Source organism: Mustela putorius, unplaced genomic scaffold, assembly GCF_011764305.1.
Source record: "Mustela putorius furo isolate JIRA1106 unplaced genomic scaffold, ASM1176430v1.1 tig00000738_pilon_pilon_pilon, whole genome shotgun sequence".
Classification (NCBI taxonomy): Eukaryota; Metazoa; Chordata; class Mammalia; order Carnivora; family Mustelidae; genus Mustela; species Mustela putorius.
In genome coordinates this window covers 4,694,157-4,717,542 of record NW_025421463.1, presented here as the reverse complement: position 1 = coordinate 4,717,542, position 23,386 = coordinate 4,694,157, and the positions used below count along the sequence as shown (strand labels likewise).

At 39.4% G+C, this 23,386-nt stretch overlaps 2 protein-coding genes across 2 annotated transcripts in view; both read right to left on the bottom strand.

Annotated features, from left to right (window-relative positions):
* SLC25A17 (solute carrier family 25 member 17) overlaps positions 1-2,104 on the bottom strand; it is a 41,399-nt gene extending 39,295 nt beyond the window's left edge. Inside the window, exon 1 of the mRNA XM_004771270.3 lies at positions 1,667-2,104. Within this exon, the coding sequence (XP_004771327.3) occupies positions 1,667-2,089 (423 nt within the window). The 5' untranslated portion in view covers positions 2,090-2,104. The remainder of the gene's footprint in view (positions 1-1,666) is intronic.
* Positions 2,105-6,796: 4,692 nt separating this feature from the next.
* The window catches only part of ST13 (ST13 Hsp70 interacting protein), a 32,368-nt gene continuing 15,778 nt past the window's right edge, over positions 6,797-23,386 (bottom strand). The window contains exons 6-12 of the mRNA XM_045083799.1: positions 18,324-18,408; positions 18,076-18,186; positions 15,273-15,375; positions 13,703-13,819; positions 11,910-11,958; positions 9,538-9,671; positions 6,797-8,700 (exon numbers count right to left, since the gene is read on the bottom strand). Of these exons, the coding sequence (XP_044939734.1) occupies positions 8,572-8,700; positions 9,538-9,671; positions 11,910-11,958; positions 13,703-13,819; positions 15,273-15,375; positions 18,076-18,186; positions 18,324-18,408 (728 nt within the window). The 3' untranslated portion in view covers positions 6,797-8,571. The remainder of the gene's footprint in view (positions 8,701-9,537; positions 9,672-11,909; positions 11,959-13,702; positions 13,820-15,272; positions 15,376-18,075; positions 18,187-18,323; positions 18,409-23,386) is intronic.

Below are 23,386 nucleotides of genomic sequence, written 5' to 3'. Positions count from 1 at the left end.
CTCAACCTTTTATATCCCATATCCGACCCACCATCAAACCCTGGTAACTCTATCTTATAAGTGTATTCCAGGTTAATGATCACCTCTAAGCACCTCCACTGCTACTATCCTAGTCCAAGCTACCATTATCTCTGGCCTGAGATGACATAAAAGCCCCCAGGCAATTTCCCTGCTTCCCCCTTTACTGCCTTAGAGTTTACTTTCATCAGAGCAGCCAGGGTGATCATGTTTAAAATGTAAATCAGCATGCACCTGGGTGGCTCAGTTGTTGGGCATCTGCCTTGGGCTCAGGTCGTAATCCCAGGGTCCTGGGATCAAGTTTCACTTCTAGCTCCCTGCTCAGCAGGAAGCCTGCTTGTCCCTCTCCAACTCCCCTGCTGTGTTCCCACTCTCGCTCTGTCAGGTAAATAAATAAAATCTTAAAAAAAAAAAATACAGTAAAATGTGTGTCAGCAAGTTACTGGATGCTCAAAACCTTCAAAAGCTAGCTAGCTCTCATTCCTACTCAGAGTTAAAGTCTCATATAGTTCAGTCCCCTGAAGCCTTTCTGCCTCTTTAATCTCTCTACTGCAGACACATGGGATTTTATGACCATCCTAGATCACGTCACGCAAGCTTCCATTTGAGCACCTTTTTACGGGCTGAAAGGCTGTTCTGGTTTAATTAAATGAACCAAGACTCCTGAGTCAGGCCCTTCCGAGAAGTACTGTGTCAGCTAACTCTAAAAACAAGTCTGTGGAGTATGTTGGGACGCCCCTGCTTTACAGATTAGGAAAGTGAAGTTTACGGGTCACCTAACTGATGATGGAGTTGGGGATCGTCCCTGCTTAGTGTGCACAGAAGAGGAGCTCTCGGGGAAGTTTTGCTGACTAAAAGGAGAGGGCTCTGATATTCCTCTGAAGTCACAGTGATTCCAGCTGCTAAAGGTGCACCTTGACAGCTGGCGCAGGATATGAGAAAGGGCAGCCAGAGAGTTAGGAGGACATCCAGAGGAGGAAGTCACCCAAGCCAAGAGTGGCAAGTGTCAAGGAAAAAAGAGAGCCGTCAAATGGAACGGAGACATCCACAAACGGAAGACTCGCGCTCATACCTCACCGTAAACCACACCTGTGGTAGACCGCAACTCTCACCTTGACATTTAAAAAACAAACAAACAAACAAAAAAAAACACAAAGATGCATCTTCGATGTTGGCCAGAGATATCCTAGATACTGCCACTCCTCTGCCGCAAGAGTATGACACCAGGCTATAGGTAAGCGCGTGACTAAGAACCCAGCTTCACACCTATGTTCTCCTCCAGCCCCGTGAAACAAAGTCTGTACGTGTGGTGGCCTTTAAGGGAGGTGATTGGTTTTTAAATTTCAGAAGGCAAAGAAAATAGCCATTATTTTCTTCCAGGCTCTGTGGGTATGAGGGATCATCGCTGTCTATAGCCCAGAGATTTTTAAGATTCCAAAACAGCCAGGGGCGAAGGGGGTGCTGGCCCTCACCCCAAACTGTTCCAGCATCTTCTCGCCTATGCCTCATTCCTCCTTGTCCCACAGTCACGACTGCAGATACCAATCCACACTCTCCCTCTCATCCCCATCCCCCAGCCATATCCCGGGACTGGCCCCACAGAAGCCCCACACCCCGCAGTGGCCCGGGCGTGAAGACCCCGCCTCACCACGGCTCCGGCCACAGCGTGGACCAGGCTCTCGTAGGACAGCACGGAGGCCATTGCTGCGGCTCCCCACACACCCAGCAACACTTTTCCCTCAGGAGCCGCAGCTAGCGTAGAGGAAAGAAGCGCCAGAGCCCGGGACGTAAGCGTCACAGGCCCCACCTTCTCAGGTCCGCCTCCTCGAGAACAACCACTTCCGGGTCGTGAGGCGCCCAGTCCCCCACGCGGAGGCTGCGGGGGCGGGAAGAGGGGAGAGGCGACCCTGGGAAAGTCCCTCGGCTCTGATTGGCTTTCGGGCCATGCGTGGGCGGGGCAGCGAAGCGCTAGCCCTGTCACGCGGAACACCGTGACCGAGAGCCGGGAGCCCTCCCCTGGGTCTGACCGGAGTACGCTCGAGTTAGGGGGCCTGGGGTTGTGCTTCAACATCGGGACTTAGGCCTAGATGGCCACCTTCCCTCCGTAAGGCAGGCTGCTAACCGGCAAGATAGGGACTCAGATCTTCCTATTTTTTCTGCAAGTTAACTCTTATTTTCTTTCAACAGTGTCTTTAAAGTCACTTTTTGGGGCGCCTGGGTGGCTCAGTCTTTAAGCGTCTGCCTTCAGCTCAAGTCATGATCTTAGGGTCCTGGGATCCAGCCCCCAGTCGGACTCCCTGCTCAGCGGGGAGGCTGCTTCTCCCTTATACTCCCTCCACTCTGCTTGTGCTCTCTCGCTCTATCTCAGATAAATAAAATCTTAAATAATAAATTTATCCGAAAGGAAATGTTGATTGGGCAAGGTTCTCCAACCTTGGAACCCCACCCCTTCACCCCCGTGTGGTAGGAAGACAAAATGGAGCTTGAGATCAAAGTGATCAGATGCCGGTGGGATTATACTCGTTCGCAACTGAAACACTCATTTAACCCCTTTGGTTTTTCTTTTCTTTTTTAGAGGTTTGCTTATTTGTTTGAGAGAGCCCAAGCAGGAGGTGCAGACGGAGAGGGAGACTCTCAGGCAGCCTCTGCGCTCAGCGCAGAGCCCTAGGTGGCGACAGGGGGCTCTATCTCACCTTCCTACACTAAGAGTTGGTTGCGCAATCTGCTGTGCCCCATAGTCGCTCAGGTTTCAAATGCCTGCGTTAATACAACTCCAGTGCTGTAAAGATTACAAAAGCTAATGTATGTAGACGTACTTTATGTTAAAAAAAAATCTTCACATGTTCTAAAGCAAAGAACCAAAACTACAAAGAACGGGAGAAACCACTTTCAACCTCTAACGTAGGTCATACTGAGACACAAGGTCTCAGGACTCCAACTTCACGCTTCTGTCGTGCTACTGCCATGTCTTCTCCAGCTTCAGAACCATCTGAATTTCCTCTTCAAATACCCCTTGTGATAATCCCTCAGTGCTTACTACATGCCAGGCTCCAGGCTTTATCATACCTATTACCATATTTACTGCTCAGGAGAGGGCCCTAACAATGTTTACCCGGTCTTCCCCCACCCCCCACAAAATTTTCATAAAGTATTTTAATCACCACTAGTCAAGATCCTTCCACTTAAACTCCCCTTCATTTAGGGTGGTGCTGACCACAAAGTAAGTGAAAGGTGAGCTGGGGACACGAGTAGATGTACGGTTGTTACGCTAGTCCTCCTGTTGTAGAAATGGCTTCCAGGAATACTCTCAACACTCCCCAGGATGACAGAAAAACGCAGGTCCAAACAACAGATAAAAATAGTTTGCTGAGCCCTGAAACAGAGGTCAGTTATAAAATTTAAGCAAAAGACTCAGTTTTGTTTTCGCTTTTCTTTTAAAGCGAGAGAGATCACAGAGGGAGAAGGAAAAGCAACTTGGTGCTGAGCAAAAAACCTGATTTGGGGCTTGATCCAGGACCCTGAGATCATGACCCAAGCCAAAGGCACATGCTTAACCAACTAGGCACCCAGATGCCCCCAGTTTTTGTAAGATTTTATTTGAGAGAGAATAGAGCAGGGGGAGAGGAAGGACAAGCGACTCCCCATTCAGTGGGACTCATCCCAAGACCCTAAAATATGACCTGAGTTGAAATCAGACACTTATTTGAGCCACCCAGGTGCCCCAGATTTCTCATTGACTCAACTTGGAAGCACTCTCCTGTAAAGAATATACTGGGCTACATAGCATACACATTTATGATTATTACTTATATATATATTTATATGTAATTATGTATTTATATATTCTTCATATATTTTATATATTACTAATTGAATGTGACAGAACTGATCAGAATTCCCACTTGTAGGGCACAAAACCAGAGCAGGTAACATATCCTATGTATTCTTCTGCATCACAGCAATCACTAGTATTTTGATCAAGATAATATTTTCTACTGAAAACACTACAAATCATGAGCACACAGCAAAAAATGTAAAAGAGGGACCAGGGTGGCTCAGTATTTTAAATATCAGGCTCTTGATTTTGGCTCAGTTCATGAGCTCAGTCATGAGATTGAGCCCCACATCTGGCTCTGTGCTGAGCGTGGAGCCTGCTTAAGATTCTCTCCCCGCCCCCCAGCTCAGCTCCACACACACACCCCCTTCTTACATACCTTCTCCCTTAAAAAAACAAAAAACTTGTATACCACATATTAAAGTTATCTCTATAGGGATGGCTGTGTCCTCAGTTAAGCATCTGCCTTCTGCTCAGGTCATGATTCCAGGGTCCTGGGACTGAGTACATTAGGCTCCTTGTTTGGCAGGGAGCCCGTTTCTCCCTTGGCCTGCCGGTCCCCCTGCTTGTGCACTCTGGCAAATGAAATATTTTTTGAATTTTAAAAAAGATTTTATCTATCAGAGCCAGAGCATACAAGCAGGGGGAGTGGCAGAGGCAGGAGACTCCCCACTGAGCCAGGAAGACTGATGAAAGACTGGACTCCAGGACCCTCGAGTCATGACCTGAGCCAAAGGCAGACCCTTATTAACCCATTGAGCCATCCAGGCATCCCAAAACAAAAATTTTAAAACGAAACTATCTCTATAGTTGTGATTTTGAGAGATTTCCAATTTTTAAATTGCAGCTTTTGCTTCCTTTGTTCTAACCGTTTACTTTTATATCTTAGTATTCATAATTACACATCTTCCTTGAAAAGGGCTCCCTGAGTTACAGAGGCATCAGGTCCCCCACTACACAAATAGTATATAAAACAATTACGCGTGTTCTTTTATACCCATGCCGTCACACACACAGTGGGCTAAAGGAACCTATCCAGAACACATCATGTTTCTACACTGTTTCTAACACATCATGTTTCTACATCAGTGCTTCTACACTGGCAGATTTATGCACTGCAACCTGACATCCTAGTGATCTGGGGAGAGTGAACTACTTAAAGATCTCTTTATCAGATACCTAGATTTTCAGAGTCTCATACATGTATTTTACATTAGCTCTACTTACCTCCTTGCTACCGTTTCCTAATACTTAACAATTTGTTAGGATTCCACCAAAAAAGAATGTAAAAATCCTTAGAGACAACTTCATGAAAAGTTGTGAATTTATACTCCTACCAGCACTACACAAAAGGTCTCACTAAATTGCCAAGATATTTAAAACCCCCAATTTGACAGGACATAGTTTAAATTTACTCTATCAAAAGCTTAATGGCTATTTTAGTATTTGCTGCCTATTTACTTCAGGGTATTTTCCTCCCTCAACTGAGCACTTAGTAGGTATTCGATATGTTGTAAATACTGAACTTTAAAATTATTGCACCATAATTTTAAAACTAGTTTGTTCTTGTCCCCATTACTGGGCTTGTCACAAGTGCTCCAAGCACTTCAATTATGCTATACCCTTACGACTTGTGTTGTGTGTGCAGATCAGTACACCCAATGATGTGTGATATTCCTTAATCAATCCTCTTCAAATGTATTTTATTTCCAATTTCTTGAATTCATGAACAATTCTGCAAGAAGCAACCTTGTACAGAGAGAACAGCAGAGCATTAAAGAGGAATACCTTTGAAGAACAAGCCTAGTGAGAATTCCAGCTCTGCAAATAATCAGGGGTGTTAACCTGGGCAATTTAGTTAAGTGCTTCAGTTTCCTCATTTATATATAAAATGGGAGTAAGAGCACTTACCGTTCTGGTCATTATCAGAATGGAGTCAATGCTTTCAAACTGATTACAGAGTACTTGGTGCAGGCTAAGTACTACTTACCTAAGTGGCTACTTGGGTGCATTAATGTTAGATATTAGTAAAAATCTGTTTCTCCCTTATCCCATTAGGCCAGTATTTCCTAAAATGGCAGCCTGCTAGTTGTTACCCCAGGTCTTGTCTTCCTTTTGTAATTTTTTATTGGGCACATGACCATACCGCAGTGGACTATTTTTTAGCTTTCCTTTAAGGTAAATATGGTCTTGAGTAAAAAAACAAAGAGAAATGGGGTATGTAAAGTAATAAAATGTTCTATGTGTATCAGAATCTCAGTATGTTTCCCTGGTGCCCTCTCCTGTTTCCTCAGGCTAGATGATGAGCATGAGAGTAAGCACTTTTGGCTCAGAAATGGAAGCGACCTTCTGACTATGGCAGAATGGCTTTCCTCGGGACTGTTACCTGCAAGAAAAGTAAAGCTCTGTTTAATGTCTAAATATTCCTAGAAGTCACTGTTAACAGCATTTTATACACTGAAGCCTACTACGTCCAGCAAATAATGTTGAGTGCTACAGACCTAAAAGAGTATCTGCTGGGGGAAAAAAAAGTGTGTGGGGGGGTCAATATCCAGTTTGAAACCATACTTTATTTTCAATGTAGCTAGAAATCCAATAACTATATATTTTTAAGCAGAAAAAAAACTCCTTTACTTTTCCTTCTTACACCATTGTTAGTGCAAGAAAAAACACTTCTGGTTTAGAAATGATACTGAGTTTCTATGAAAATGAATGTACTTTGTATTTGTGGAACTTAAGAGCACAGGACACATTTTCAGAAGACCAATTTTACTTTTACCCACTTACGGTAATATCTGCAATGTTAGAATGTACTTAAGTAATATATAATTAAGTAAAAAGTAAATCAAATAAGGAACCCAAAAGGAACTGGTCTTCTTGGGTTATTCACAGCACACATTAGAAAAATCGAGAGAGAACACACATTACCAACAAAAAAACCACTGACAAGCTCAAACGCAAGTTTATATGCTGAGTATTTTTAAAGGACTTAAAAAGCATGCTCAGTTAGCATACAGCCTTTTCTCACTATATAACAGATGCATTTCTATTTGCTTGTATAAAGGGTTAGAACCTGAATCAACTTACTTATGACTTCAGAAATGTGCTATTTCAGAAATTATTCCATGGAATTTTCTTCACTGCTCCTACCACTGATTCTTCAAATAAGCAAAGTATAGAGGGTCTCATCCCTTGGCAACTGTTTTTGAACACCAGCACGTTAAATTGGAAAGGTAGAAACCTAGCGATTCCTAGTACAGTGCCTAGACTTAGTCTTAATTAATGTTAAGATTTGAATGTACAACAGAAAATCCATCATTTCTTTATCCTTGGAGGAGAGGGAAGGAAAAAAGGAGGTGGGGGATATGGTGCAGTATTCAAGAGCTGAATAAGAACACTCATAATGCCATCAACCCCACAATTTAGAACCATGGATCTCATCAATTTTGTAATTCATACTGGATCAAGAAATTTGGTTCCCCTCTATGTATATCAATGAATTCAAACCTCATACTCTCCAAACTACGAAGATGAATAATGTCAGATAAACTCCAACTCCAACAGGTATTTCCTCAGAAGACTGAACATCAAAGGAAATCCCTCCTTCCAACATCTTCTGAGATGGTTAAGATCTCACCAAAGCAGAAACCTAACATTTAAATATGCAATCACTTGGCCAAGTAAGAAACTACAACTGTTATGGGTATTACCTTACATAATCACTATATGTATTACATAGTAAACCCAGCATTACATATATTTGCACAATTATGCTGTGAATGATGATAATAGTGATGACGCCAGTGAAAAAGGACTATCTTTAGCCCAAAGAGTACTGGGAGGGGAGAAGGGGGGACATGAAAATAAGCAGAAAGCACACAAAGAGATGGGTATTTTCTGACCAGGAAAGGTCACTCTAAACACAGAAATATTTAAGGGGAAAAAAAAAAAAGGTATTCCCTTATTTCCCCTATGTGGAAATAATGCAAAACATTTATTTTCTATATCAGACAAGAACACAGCTAAGTAATCCAAGTCTACTGCAGCATTATAAAAATCATCCCTTCACCACAGTGTAAGATTTAAATGCATCTGCACAAGGGTGCACACTATATAAAAGGAGTAAGGTTGTTGCTGCCCTGCCAAGCACTTCTGGTCCCTACCCAGGTCCGACTGCAATACTGGTGGTCCCAATGGTTCTATCAAAATAAATTGTGTTTAAAAAATAAAGCATTTAAAAAGACAAGTCAAAATGCCTCAGAAACCGTATCTCCAACTCAAACTTCATCTATTTTAATGTATTATTTGCCTCCTACTAATAAACCTTTATTTCACTCGTTATAACTGAGCAATGAATCTTCCACACTCAAATATCTTCCTTGCCCAATTAATCCAAAGGAAAAAAACTGAAATGATTAGTAAAGAAGAATGTAGGGACTAACACACCCTTTTAATGTTTTTAAATATTTTTAAGGTTTAAAAAGTGTTTAAAGTTTGTAGTTCCTAGTAGGAAAACATTATCTGAATGAATACCCTAATGGCAAACCATTGTAGAATGTTTCAGTTGCATGGGGAGCAGAGGGGTAGGGATTCTCTTCACAGCACCCCAGCTCTCTTCATGAGAAGGTCGGAGGTACACTGGTTTGTATTATTGCGACATCCATTAGGTGATCGAAGTTGCTTTTCCTTCAGCAAGGGCTTTATTTGTCAGAAGGGCATTATGCTTGACCTCCAAATTTGGCTGACAATTTACTGATGAGATTCATAACCTTTGGGTTGCTCTGATATTTTGACATATTCGCTGGGTTCTGGGCCACATCCTGGAAGGCCACCATAACTTCTGGATCCTGTGAAGAAAAGCAGTGGGTTTTTAGTAGTATTTAAAAAGACTTCTGTAGTTTTACAAGTTTAGTATCTGAAATCCTAGGTCTTTATTTAGACTGACAGTTTTATTACGTCAAGTTAATTGGGGTTTGGACAAGTACCTGAAGTATAAATATTACTAATGTGCACTTCAAAATCAAATGCCAATTATGTCACTTTAACTAGATAATGAAAAAAAGCATATACAATTTTGATAGAAAGGACAACTGAATCATGAAATTCTACTTCTAAAGTAATATTACACTGTAAGTTAACTAACTAGAATTTAAATAAAAACTTGGAACATAAATTACAAAAAGAAAAGAAAAGGAAACTGGATATAATCAAACTAGAAAAGGACAGCTGGATATAATCAAACTACTAGAAACCAATTTTTAATAACTTCAGCCACTCATTCTGGAAAAAGAAAAAAAGAAAAAAAGAATTATGACTGCATAATTACCTATTTGGTAACAGATAAGTAAAACATGGCTAACACAGTAACCTTTGTCTTTACACATAGGATTAATTTAAGAAATGCCTTAGTGAGGGGCGCCTGGGTGGCTCAGTGGGTTAAGCCGCTGCCTTCGGCTCAGGTCATGATCTCAGGGTCCTGGGATCGAGTCCCACATCGGGCTCTCTGCTCGGCAGGGAGCCTGCTTCCCTCTCTCTCTCTCTCTCTGCCTGCCTCTCCATCTACTTGTGATCTCTCTCTCTCTGTCAAATAAATAAATAAATAAAATCTTTAAAAAAAAAAAAAAAAGAAAAAGAAAAGAAATGCCTTATGATACAAAGCCCAACTTTGTTCTTCCAAGTCTTACCTGCATGGCTGCAAGAACTTCCGGATCACTAAGAATTTCATTGAGCCCAGGCATTCCTGCCATTCCAGGCATCCCCCCTGCCATTCCAGGCATTCCTCCAGGAAAATTACCGGGCATTCCCCCAGGAAAGCCACCTGCAAGAATCAATGAATTAACTGCTCAGACACCAACCGTATTTTCAAGTCGTCTGATAGCAGACTATCTCCTTCTGATGAAAATCATACACGTACACATACATGTGCACATGCAAAGAACAAGGGGCTATTAAACACAAAACAGTCTAAACATTCTGACATAATTATGTCAGTTATGTAACAGTTATGTAACAGGACATAATTTTACCTTCAAATTTTCTCTTAAAAAATAAGGCTGTAAATCAACTTTGCTACCTTCTTGATTTATTTTTTCCTAGTAATAAAGCTGTTTAAAAAAAACAAAAAAACTAACCTTACTTTAAAACAAAGAGAAACCTAACAATCCCTTGGAATAACAAAGTTAAAAAGTCTAATAAATCATCTTTGTCGTCTTATTTTCACGTTCTCTAACATTATTTGTTTCAATTTAAAGTTCTAATTTGAAGACTTTACTTGTTTTTGTTTAAACTATATTCCTCTAGATCATTCTTTTAAGTACTACATGAAATGCTTGTTATAACACATTGTGGCTTTCTACCTCCACCCTAGGCAGATTCCAAATCTCTGAAATAAAAATCTGCATTCTTAATGAGCACTCGTGGTGTTTCTTCTTTCACTGAGAACAATGCTCTAGCAAAAGAGATTTAATTCTTCCAGTATATTTTTAGATTATAAACCGAACTTATCTTCTACTCAGGTTTTCACTACCATAAACCCTTTATGTCCACTGCAGATATTCTGAAATCACAATTATGCCAATACAGACATCATAAAGGGAAATATACATTACCCTAACATCCTACAGATCAAGGGTGACTATATGTAAGCTATTGTAAAGAAATACATATAACAAACTCATTTCCACCTGGCTCAACAATTTACAACATGCTCATAACTAACTAACAGTCACAGGTAAGGGGATCTAAGAGGGCCTGAAAAGAATTTCCAGTTTCTCTTGCTGTCCCTACTGACTTTGAAAAACTAGTTTCTGCCCATAAAATAAATTACTGGCCCAAGGCAACAAGAGTTAACCAGGACGCTTATCAATTCTAGATAATAAAATATTATTAACAAGGGGCGCCTGGGTTAAAGCCTCTGCCTTCGGCTCCGGTCATGATCTCAAGGTCCTGGGACCGAGCCCCACATCGGGCTCTCTGCTCAGCGGAGAGCCTGCTTCCTCTTCTCTCTCTGCCTGCCTCTCTGCCTACTTGTTATCTGTCAAATAAATAAATAAAATCTTTCTAAAAATTTATTAACAAAAAATACCACATAACAAAAAATTACCTCTAGTACTAATCTACACTAGTGGTTGTTTCCTAAAGCAAAGATACCAGATAAAAGATTATTTCTACTTTAAGCAGAATGTAAACTATGAACTGCAATTTATTTTCTTGCTTTTTTCTTCAAACAGCAAGTCATCCCCAATATATATTTTCTCTTTTTAAAGTTGCTTGGCACATGACCTTTTTAGAATAAAGGCTACCTTTTCTAGCCTCTGCCATGTAAATTTATGTTGTAGCTAGTGGCACATAACCACCAAAGGGTGTGTAAATGCCTCTGTAAACCTTCCTTCAGAAAAAGCTGGTTACTACTGAAATAGTTGAAGACAGCGGATTCCCCATTAGAATTAAAACTTTATAAAAATCTCTTCCTGGTCTTTAAATTTCCCAGTCTCATTTAGGAAGTAAATTGTTCTTGAAGTGCCTTTTTAACTGCTCTTCTACTTGTACCATATAGCTAGGCCTCTGCTATCATTGAAGGCTTTGCCCCCCTAGTAATTTCTCATCATTTGACATTTATAAAAAGGAGCTTGTATTTATTTTTACACTAGACCCAAATATTTTTTATGCTTAATAATCCCACTATAGAGTGCTTTAACCTAGTGTATCATGAATTTCAATGTATAAAAGAATAAAATCCCACTGTGACAATTGAGAAATACTTAAAATACATCATAATCAATTCACAGTCTCTTAGAAAAGTACAATGCTCAGACCTCATTTAAATGTTAACTATTATAAAAATGTGTATTGCTCAAAGCACGAGGAAAATAATATACTGTACTTCTACTAACACACAACCTCAAACTTTCTAGAGGCTAACATTCTAAAGGCTTTTCAGTATTCCAGGGACTAACAGCCCTAAATATAATAGACATATTTGAGTCCCCAAATCAGAATATTCTCCAATTATTTACAATAATTGTTTTAAATAGTTTTAAATTTTCTTTAAAAATACCTGGGAAAGAGCCATACTGAGCTCCTGATTGTCGCCTGGCTTCTTCCTCCTTTAATACAAAGAAATAAAGAAATCATATAGTGTGGTGCTGGTGGGCAGTCTACGGTCTACCCATATCCTACCCATGCAAAACCATGAAAAAATTATAAAAAATTTCAGCTAGTCAAAGGACTTAAGAGAATGACAAGTTTCAAATGCCAATACTGAGCTAAAGGACACATACCCCAAAACCCCTTTCAAAATTTTCCAGACAGGTTGTCAATAAGCACTACTTTTGGTAATAATACCAAGTAGTGTTTTACTTCTACTAGAAGCAGGGGAAAAAACACCTGGAAAGCAATTGACAGTACTGATGTCTGTCTATGCAAAGTATAAATTCTAAACGTTGTTAAACTCCAAAATGAAACCACACGGTTAGATTATGAAGACTGCCAATGACTTTTGTTTTTCAACTTCACCTTTTCCATACTTTCTCTACATAACTTAACACACACAACCACGGTTTACAAATCTGTTACTGTCAGCAAACAAAGTAAAAGAAAATATATAAAAATTTCCCTCATAACTAGTTATGAATTCATAAGGATATATAAATGTAAAAATTACTTCTGAATACAGTTAACTATAACCCCCAAAACTAAGCATGATGCTTTAAAAGCATTTAATATTAACTTTATATCTTACTAAATTCATTCCATATAATTACCAATTAGTTTTATGGACTTAATTAAATATTAATATTTAATATTAAATGACCAAAAAAATCAGGCAGTAATGCTATATAATTATAATATAGCTTTATATCCTTTTATTTGACAATATTAGAAGTAACTAGAGGGTCCCTGGGTGGCTCGGTTGGGTTGGGCAACTGCCTTTATTGGCTGGGGCTGTGGTCCTGGAGTCCTGGGATTGAGTTCCAGATCAGGCTCCTGGCACCGTGGGAAGTCTGTTTCTCCCTCTAACCTCCCCTTTCAGGCTCTCTCACTCTCTCTCTTTCCCACTCTCTCCCAAATGAATAAATAAAATCTTAAAAAAAAAAAAAAAAAAAAAAAAAAAGAAAAAGAAATAACTAGATGAAAACTGATAGCATCAAAATGCAAAAAGCTAATATAGAAAAAAACCAAGGAGAAACACCTTAAGAACAGTAACAATATTGTGGATGAATTATGAACAACTTTTTTCTAAATTTTATGACTTTGTTGGGGTGCCTGGCTGGCTCAGTGGGTTAGAGTCTCTATCTTTGGCTCAGGTCATGACCTCGGGGTCCTGGGATGGAGCCCCGCATCCGGCTCTCTGCTCAGCGGGGAACCTGCTTCCCTCTCTCTCTGCCTGCCTCTCTTCCTAGTTGTGATCTCTGTCTGTCAAATAAATAAACAAAATCTTTTAAATTTTATGACTTTGTGACTAAAAATTTAAAAATAGAGTCTACTTTAAATAGCTATGAATTCACTATTGGAGCAAGAGGAATCCTAAAATTCAACAAATTAGGGCAAGCATCCACAAGAAAACAAGTAATACTGACAAGTTTTAATTACCTGACCAAAAAATTTTCCCAATTTTAGGAGGGCACAAACAAGAATATAATATAAAATGGTGATATGTAAGCTTGCTTAGGAATTTAAGAACAAAAATATCCCTACAAACTAGAAATAATGAAAGAAAGGAAAACTCTTTAAGTAGTATGACCCTACATAACTGAAGCCAGCATTAAATAAAAGCCAGGAATTAGAATGATATCCTCAAACTCTAATCTACTTTATTCCCCTTTAATGGTTTAGCTATAGAAACTTTACCCTCTGGGCTCTCTCGTGTTCTTCCCGAGCCTTCTTAACCCTTTCTATTCTTTCTTTGATCTCTCGCTCTTCACGTTTTCGCTCGTATTTTCTCCGATGTTCAGCAATTTTTTGGGCCTAGGGGAAAAAAGCCACAGAAAAAATGTTTTCTTTAAAAGCTCAATAAGGACAACCCAAATCACCAGTTTTGTTAAAGATCATTCTTCTTTGTGGAGAGGTGTTAAATTCAACAAACAGTTCTGAATAATGACAGGTTTACCTTATAGAAAAAGACCTTACATAACTCACACTTTAACAAGTCCACTGTGAAATAAAGGAAAAGAGGCCAAGACATGAAGTCAGAAGCGTTATAAATTTCAAAAAAGTACTGCAAGGATGACAAGTTTTCAAATTGCAAATTCTAGCCAGATACTGGCCAAGGGAAGGTAGAGATTGGAAACGCATACACCAGTCATTTGTCACAGTCTAACTACACTCAAAGTTTTCTCATCCATAAAATGAGGGGGGCCAGGGAAAAGAAATATTTAGTATCACAGAATGTTATAAGGATTAAGTGATAATATATGTACTAGGAACCAGCACATAGCCTGAGCCAAGTATATGGAATCCATTATTCAGAAAATAAAGTAAATGTAAGACAGTCATATTCAATTATTACTTCAGCTTATTATTATTTTTTAAGAATCTATGTTGAGGGGTGCCTGAGTGGCTCAGTGGGTTAAAGCCCCTGCCTTTGGCTCAGGTCCTGGGATGGAGCCCCACATCAGGCTCTCTGCTCAGCAGGGAGAATGCTTCATCCTCTCTCTCTCTCTCTCTCTCTCTCTCTCTCTCTCCCTCTGCCTACTTGTGATCTGTATTTGTCAAATAAATAAAATCTTAAAAAAAAGAGTCTATGTTAGACCATCTCTCATCATAACCTTACTGGAGTTAGCCCTGTTATGAGAGGAAAAGAGAAATCAAAAAGTCTCTGAATGTAGATACGTGAAATTCAATAAGGTTTCTATACCTTATAACCTTTAGGAATAAATTCTTGGTAGTATTAACACCCCACAAAACTGAAGAATTTACCATGTAAATGCATTAAAATTATTTTAATAATTACCTTTGTGTAAAACAGAGTATTCTAGAGCTTTGAAGTCAATATTATCATTTTAAAAAGAATCAAACTTGCAAACTTCCACAAGGCCCTCAGGCTTTACACAGTGGCTATATATACCTACAATAAACAAGGACAGACCAGACACAACCTTTGGTCATGTTTTATATGTTTTCTGTTTTTTTCCCTGCTGTAAACCTGACTAATGCTCCCTTTCCATTTCTGAATTTCTGCTTATAACTCTACTATAGGCTTGCAGATGACAAAGTAACAGAGCTTGCTGTAACGCAGCATGAGAAGTAGGCTTGACAACCTACTGACATTACCTGAGTTGAGCACACACTCAGTAATTACAGATGAAAATATCCAAACATTTCTTTGTATCTGTTTTGCCAGTAAATTACTGCCAGGAGCTAAGTATGAGAGCCACAGAGCACCACAGTAATGACATTCCCTTTCTCTGCTTGAACATACCCTCGGTTGAACTTCTTTCAGCATCGCACTAGCATCTTCATCATAATCCAGTTTGCAAGCAAGGGCAAGATCATGTGCTGCTTCTTCCCAATGGCCCAGAAGTCTGAAACAGATTATATTAATTTTAGGGGCCTTTTATACACATCCACTAATGTGGTGGTGTCTTTCTTCCTTATTAAAAAAAGGAATTGTTACAGAAGAGGTTTAAAGTTAAAATATTTGAACTATAAATTTTCTTATACCAATTCAATTATTGGTATACTCTATAAAAACATGGGAGTTTAACTTCCTCGGTAACTATAAAGCTGTTTTGTAAAAAACATTTAAAAACTTAAAAAATTACTTTCTTAATTCAATATAAAATTTTAAAAATTATGTAGAACTCCAATTTTCAAGCTCATTCAACAATTTCAACTCCTTAAAAACAGGATTAACAAAGCATACACTACATGTGTGCACATTTTATTGAAAGAAGAGAAAAGGTGAATCGGGAACTAAAGGCTGGCGGGAGACGGTGAGAATGGACTAGAGGGGACGCAATGGCAATGAGACTTCTCTGGGCATACCTGTCCACTCAGTTCTGACTCGTTAAATACGCAAAGTTTTACACATGTAAAGAAGAAAATTAAGACAGAATTAACAGAAATAAAGCAACCCCTAAACCTGAATATAAACAGGAAGGGAAAGAAAATTAAGTAAAAGCAGTTTATCGCACTGAGCATGCAGTACGTAGAAAAAAAGGTAACCTATACATATACATGTACACTTAATCTATTTATTTACTGAGAAAGTGAGTGTGCACTTTGGTGGGAGGGAGAGGGAGAGGGAGAGAGAGAATCCAAAGCTGGCTGCACAGGGCTTGATCCCATGATCCAGAAATCATGGCTGAGCTGAAATCAAGTTTTGGACGCTTGGAATGCGTAGGTGGCTCAGTTGGTTTAGCGCATGCCTTCAGCTTGGGTCATGATCCTGGGGTCCCGGGATCGAGTCCCACATTGGGCTAACTGCTCCGTGGGGAGTCTGCTTCTCCCTCTGCCTCTCATTTTCCCTAGTTTGTTCTCACTCTCTGTGACAAATTTAAAAATCTTAAAAAAAAAAAAAAAAATTCAGGATGCTTAACTGACTGAGCCACCCAGGCACCCTGAAAGTCACATAACTTTTAAAACAGTATTTTGACTGTGTATCTTAAGTGGGATATATTCTAAGATTAAACGTGGCAACAAATATGAAAACATTCAACTTTACCTAGAATATTATTTTCATGGAATTGTAAAGCAATTTCATGTTATCATAGAATAACACAAGTAAATATATATGGATAAAGACTCTGAGTCTAGGAAAACAGTATTTAAAAATGCAAAAGGGAAACAATATTAATATGGATTTTAATTGAATATATCAGTATCAACTCAAGATTCCGTAAGATCCCCTAAAATCATTATTTAAAAAATTTTTTATCTGGGGCACCTCGGATGCTCAAGTCAGTTAAGCATCTGCCTTTGGCTCAGGTCATGATCCTGGGGTCCTAGGATGGAGCCCAACATCAGGATCCCCGCTCAGCAGAATCTGTTTCTCCCTCTCCCTCTGTCCCATCCCCTGCTCATCATGCTCACTCGCTCTCTCAAATAAAGTCTTTTTAAAAAAATTTAAAAATGTTTCTGTTCACTGAAATAACAGAAATACTAATACATCACAGGCAACAAACACACCTATGGCCAAACTTTGGTTTCTGTAAATATAATGCTCACAAAAATGAATGCTGGTGTCTTTGAGAAGTGGTTAATTCGGAGTCTGGGACAATAAAAACGTAAGATGAACTCATGCTACCTTGCACGCGAAAGCAAAAAAAAAATAAAGGGCAGCAAAGAAACACTCAAAGACTACTGGGGTCACACCGCAACGCATGAGCTTTCTGACCTCCAGAGCAGAAATACATCTTTTTCTAATCTTTCATCTCTATCTTTGACAGGTGTCTTCATAATCACTAGGGCTCCTTTTGAGTAACCTAATAAAGCTGTCCCAAGCATATCCATCTTCATTTCCATCCATACTTGGGAGTACAACACCCTTCCAATTCATGTCACACGTAAGTGTCACTGGACATCTCATCCTCAAGTCACCAATACCCACTTGTTTAACATTAAGTTCAATTTCTAGAAATGATGACTAACCTAAGATAAATTCACCTCTTTACTGTCCCTTTTTTCTGATTTTTCAGGTGACCTAGCAGCAACAAAAGTAGTATGAAAATAAGGAATTCCTTCTTCTATAACATATCAGTTATTTAATGTTAGATTACACAAAGAAAATCTAAAACTAAGAGAAAATTTGTAAGGCTCGGCTCTTTTTTAGAAACAATTTTGATCCTTACCTTAAATTTGGCTATACGTGGTCAAAAACTCCTAAATAGTGGCTCTCTTCGTAGGAAAAAAAAGAATTTTTATTTTCTTATTTGTTCCTTATACTCTCTCAATTCTTCATATTAAGCAAATACTACTTTGAAATTAAATCCTTAAGCAATTTCATTTTTTTCAAAGCGTATTAAAACGTCAGATTAAGGTGCCTGGGTAGCTCAGTCATTAAATGTCTGTCCTGGGCTCAGGTCATGATCCCAGCGTCCTAGGATCAAGGCCCACATTGGGCTCTATGCTCAGTGAGAAGCCTGCTTCTCCCTTTCCCACTCCCCCTGCTTGTGTGCCCTCTCTTGCTGTGTCTCTGTCAAATAAATAAATAAAATCTTAAAATACAAAAAAAAAAGATTTAAAATTTAAAGTTCTGAAAATAATGAAATTCTGTTGTTTACCTATGTGCTTTCCCGCGCCACTTATAAGGCTGAGCTGAATCAGGATTTATTTCAATAGCTCTGTCACAGTCTCGAATGGCAGCATTTGGCTTCTGTAATTTGATGAAGACACTAAAAAAATAAGTGTGATATTAAAAAGTATTCATTTCAAACAATAACACCTTTGGGATCACCACAGAACCAATTCTATTTAAATAAATGAGCAGGAATTCTTCATGAGGGGATTCTTTTTTGTTTATAGCTCTCACCTGGCTCTCTTGGCATACAGAATGGCCAAGCGAGGATTTAGTTTGATGGCATCTGTGAACAAGTCAATGGCTTTCTGTAGTTCACCTGAAGTAAAACAAGTAGAGAAATAAAGAATAAAAAATTTTAACAAAAATGTTGACCCCTTACCCTACTAGTCTTCCACATTCTTCTTTTAGTCCAATTTAAAAAAAAGACTTATTCAATGGGCGCCTGGGTGGCTCAGTTGGTTGGACGACTGCCTTCGGCTCAGGTCATGATCCTGGAATCCCAGGATCGAGTCCCACATCAGGCTCCCAGCTCCATGGGAAGTCTGCTTCTCCCTCTGACCTTCTCCTCACTCATGTTCTCTCTCACTGTCTCTCTTTCAAATAAATAAATAAAATCTTAAAAAAAAAAAAAAGATTTATTCTAAATTAGTATATAAAAAGGCTCCTCACGGACACCTGGGTGGCTCAGTTGATTAAGTCTGACTCGATTTTGGTCAGGTGATGATCGCAAGATTGTGAGATCAAGCCCTCCGTTGGGCTCCACACTCAGCTCAGAGTCTATTTGGAATACTCTCTCTCCCTCTCCCTCAGCTGCTTCCCATGCTCTCTCTCAATAAATAAATAAAATCTTAAAAAGAAAACAACAAAATGGCTCTTCAAAGCAAGTCTTACCACATCTATATGGTAAATCACTCAAGATAGAGACAATTTTTGGATACATAATTCCCTAGCAGAATACCACATTCTTAGTAGGACTCATGATTTTTTTTACACTTAAGAAAAAAATAAAAGGATAAAAGAGAAATCAACTTAATCCCATTAGTTCTCTTTTATCCAAAAGTTAAAGGATAAAATTAAACTTATAAAGGAAATATACTAAATTTATAGGGTTGATTAAAAAAATTACTATCTGAATTCACAGGAATGGTACAAAATTCAACAAAATTAGAATTCATGAAAAGCCTGTAACCCTCATTTTAAATTCATTTATTGTATCCTACTCTCAGCTTCTTTGTGCATAAGTGCCTTCAGTGAAGTCGCTGAACAAATAAAACATACTACACAATTAGAATAGTTCTTTGCATGAAGACTTAGTCCTGAACACAGGAAACATGGGGATGGGGGGTTAAGACAAACAGAATTTTAAAGTAAATGTCACAGTTCACTTTGGAAAATACATTTACCCAGCTAGCAAATCTGTAAAAGACCTTAGAAGAACTCATAAAACAAAGCACAGAACAGTCTTACTAAGTACTACTACAGAAGCCTGTTCCAAATTATTACACTTGACTAACAGTTCACTTCTACCATGTTAAAAACTGAACTCTTAATTCCAACCCTATCTCTAAAATCTATTTCTCATCCTTATATTACAAACTAAATAAATGGATCTTCCATTCAATCTAGTTTGGAGGTTAGTGACTTTTCTGGAAAGGGCCACACAAGAATTATTTCAGGCTTCGCGGACCGTTAACAATCATAACCATTCAACTCTACTACTGCAGTGGGGAAGCAGCCACAGACAACACGTAACAAATGGGTGTCACCATGTTCCATTACATTTTTACAAAAACAGGAGGCTGTAATTTGGTGAACTCCTGATCTACATAAACACCCAAATCTTAAGAATCATTCTCAACTCCCCAATCTAAAACTTAAATCCTTTTAGCTCTACTTTCAAAATATACCTAAATCTAAGCACTCCTGGGGCGCCTGGGTGGCTCAGTTGGTTAAGCATCCAAGACTCTTGATTTCAGTCAGGTCATGATCTCAGGATCCTAAGGTCAATCCCCACTGTTGAGTTCCACACTCAGCAGGGAGTCTGCCTGAGGTTCTCTCTCCCTCTTCCTCTCACACCACCACCCCCAAAATAAGTAAGTCTGTATTAAAAAAAAAAAAAAGAAGAAGAAGAAGAAGAATCAAACCATTCCTTGCCCTAGTCCTGAAGTTTCCACACCACAACCAACGGGCCACAGGACAGAACGTTAGCACTGCATGAACTACTCACTTGATATAGTTCACAGCTTCAACACTGCATCATTACATTCCTTTTGATGGTATCTTTAAAAAACTGTTTTTACTGGTTGTTACCAAAACAAAACAAAAACAAAAACAAGGAATAACTGAAGAAAAATAGATGTGGAAAAGGAAATGAGGGTGGCAGTGTCCCAACAGGACGCCAATATTTGGTTAAGTTGTTTAGTGCCCAACATATATATACACATCTTATTAGAAAATAAACACTGTTGCTTAAGAATACTATTAAATATATTCTTTCATTTTGTGTTTTATTTTGCAATCACTAAGTTGGTACAACATCCTTATTAAATTGTTTGGATCTAACTATATTATCAATGAAACCTTACGGCCTTTCTCTCAGCTTAAAAGCTCTGTTAAGGGCGCCTGGGTGGCTCAGTGGGTTAAACCTCTGCCTTCAGCTCGGGTCATGATCTCAGTCCTGGGATCGAGCCCCACATCGGGCTCTCTGCTCAGCGGAGAGCCTGCTTCCCCTTCTCTCTCTGCCTGCCTCTCTGTCTACTTGTGATCTCTCTCTCTGTCAAATAAATAAATAAAATCTTTAAAAAAAAAAAAAAAAGCTCTGTTAAAAAATCAGGACTGAGAGATGCCTGGGTGGCTCAGTCGGTTGAGGGTCAAGATCTCAGAGTCCTGGGATCGAGTCCCGCATCAGGCTCCTTGCTCCGCGGGGAGCCTGTTTCTCCCTCTGCCTCTGCCTGCCTGCACTCTATCTCTCTGACAAATAAATAAATAAAATCTTAAAAAAAAAAAATCAGGACTGAAAAAGCACTATAAGCAGAGAAAATCTGGGAACCTTTGCCCTAATCCAGGCCATCATTATTGGCCACCTGGACTCAATTTTTTGCATTCCTTCTGTAGGATCATCAAAATGCACCCTAGCTCTCGGGGTAACAGCTGACTGAGAACACCCCATGTTCTATGCTCAAGGCTATACTTCATAAGCTGCTTCGAGCTAATGACTAAGTACAGCTACGATACCAAGACTGGGTCTTTATTGTGAGACTGTTAAATCCTCTAGTGGGTAACTCTGGCTTATCATGACTTTTTAGAAATATACCACTAGTTGAAGACTTCTCCTATACAGGGGTAAAGACCTACAGAACTGTCTAAAATGACTTCCAAACTCCTCTGGCTCTCCCTGCTCCCCTATTTTTCCTCTCATGCATTTTCTTAAGTGTATCTCTGGCTCATCAACTCACTTTGAGTTCTTCTGTAAAGAACATACCCTTATTTGCCCTTAGAATCTCATCTACATAAAACAGCAACAACAATCCCTTTCAAAAGTAAATGCATTTCATGATGAAGCTCTCCAATTCAAAAACAGAACAAAAAAAAAGAACACCTCACAACAACACCCCCACCCCCCGTGACTTCCTGTCATCCTTAAGGATAAAAACTTTTAAGTCCTTAGTGTGGTCTACAAGTGATCTCGGAGATGTACTACAGATCTTTAATGATCTATCCTCCTCACCACATTCCTACCATGTTATCTCCCCCGTATGTCTCCCAAAGTGCTTCTCTGACCGCATTTCTCCAAGTCTACCATTCCTACCCCTTCACTCACTACACTCCAGCTGCAAGGAATCTCTGCTATTCCCTGAACATGTATCACCCCATGTGCTCCTCCAGTTAGCGTCAGCGCGTGTACTTCCCCGTCTGAGGCTCGTCCTCACATGGCCTGCTCACTTCATCCTACGCTCTCCTGACCACCCTTTGCAAAATGCAACCTCCGTCACTGACTATTCTTTTACTCAGCCGTTCTTCATTGTGGTATCACCACCCAATATCAAATTATAAATATGGTTTTGGTCCCCAGTAATGTATGCGGTCCATGAGATAAAGAACTTGGTCTGTTTTGCTTTTCTCACTGTACATCCAGCATCTAAAACACTGCCTAGAACATGTAAGTTTTGTGGTTTTTTTAAAAGATTTTATTTATTTATTTGACAGAGAGAGATCACAAGTAGGCAGAGAGGCAGGCAGAGAGGAGGAAGCAGGCTCCCTGCTGAGCAGAGAGCCCGATGCGGGGCTCAATCCCAGGACTCTGGGGACCATGACCTGAGCCAAAGGCAGAGGCTTTAATCCACTTAGCCACCCAGGTGCCCCTAGAACATGTAAGTTTTAAATAAATATACTGAAGTGAAAAAGCCTAATAACATTACTAGTAACGTGACCACTAAAAAGACTTAATGAGGTCTTACTTAAATTACAACTACTGACACTTTATTAATACCAGGACCTTAATAATAATGGCACCAAACACTCTTCTAGGCACATTACACATATTTATTCATTTATCCCTCATGACTCAATATACTAGGTAGGTAGCATTAACCTCATCTTACAAAGGAGAAAAGGGGCGCCTGAGGGCTCAGTCAGTTAACCATCCCACTCGTGGATTCAGCTCGGCTCACGATCTCAGGGTCAGGAGATTAAGCTCCATACTCAACATGCAGTCTGCTTGAGACTTCTCTCTCCCTCTCCCCCTGCTTGTACACACACTCTCAAATAAATAATACATCTTTTTTTTTTTTAAAAAACTGCTTAAAAAAAGAAAAAAAAAGGAGGAGGAAACAGAAACAGAGACAAAGAATAACTTCTCTAAGTTTATCTGGCTGGTAAGTGCCAGACCTGGGATTCAAACCCAGGCACTCTGGATTCCTAAGTTTAGTATTTAACTGTATTTCTGCCCCTCCAACCCAAGGTGAGGCCTGAATCTACAATCCCTGGCTTAGAATACTAATGTTTTATCCCTTTAGAATGTGCTATAAAATTGCATTTTTGTAAAATTAGAACTAAGCAGGGGCACCTGCATGGGTCAGTCAATTACATGTCCAGCTCTTGGTTTTGGCTCAGCTCATGATCTCAGGGTCCTGGGATCAAGGCCAGAATCAGGCTCCACACTCAGCGTGGAGTCCACTTGAGATTCTCTCTCCCTCTCCTTCTGCCCCTCCCACTCATGCTCTCTCTCTCAAATAAGTTAATTAATCATTTTTTTAAAAGATTTTATTATTTGACACAGAGAGATCACAAGTAGG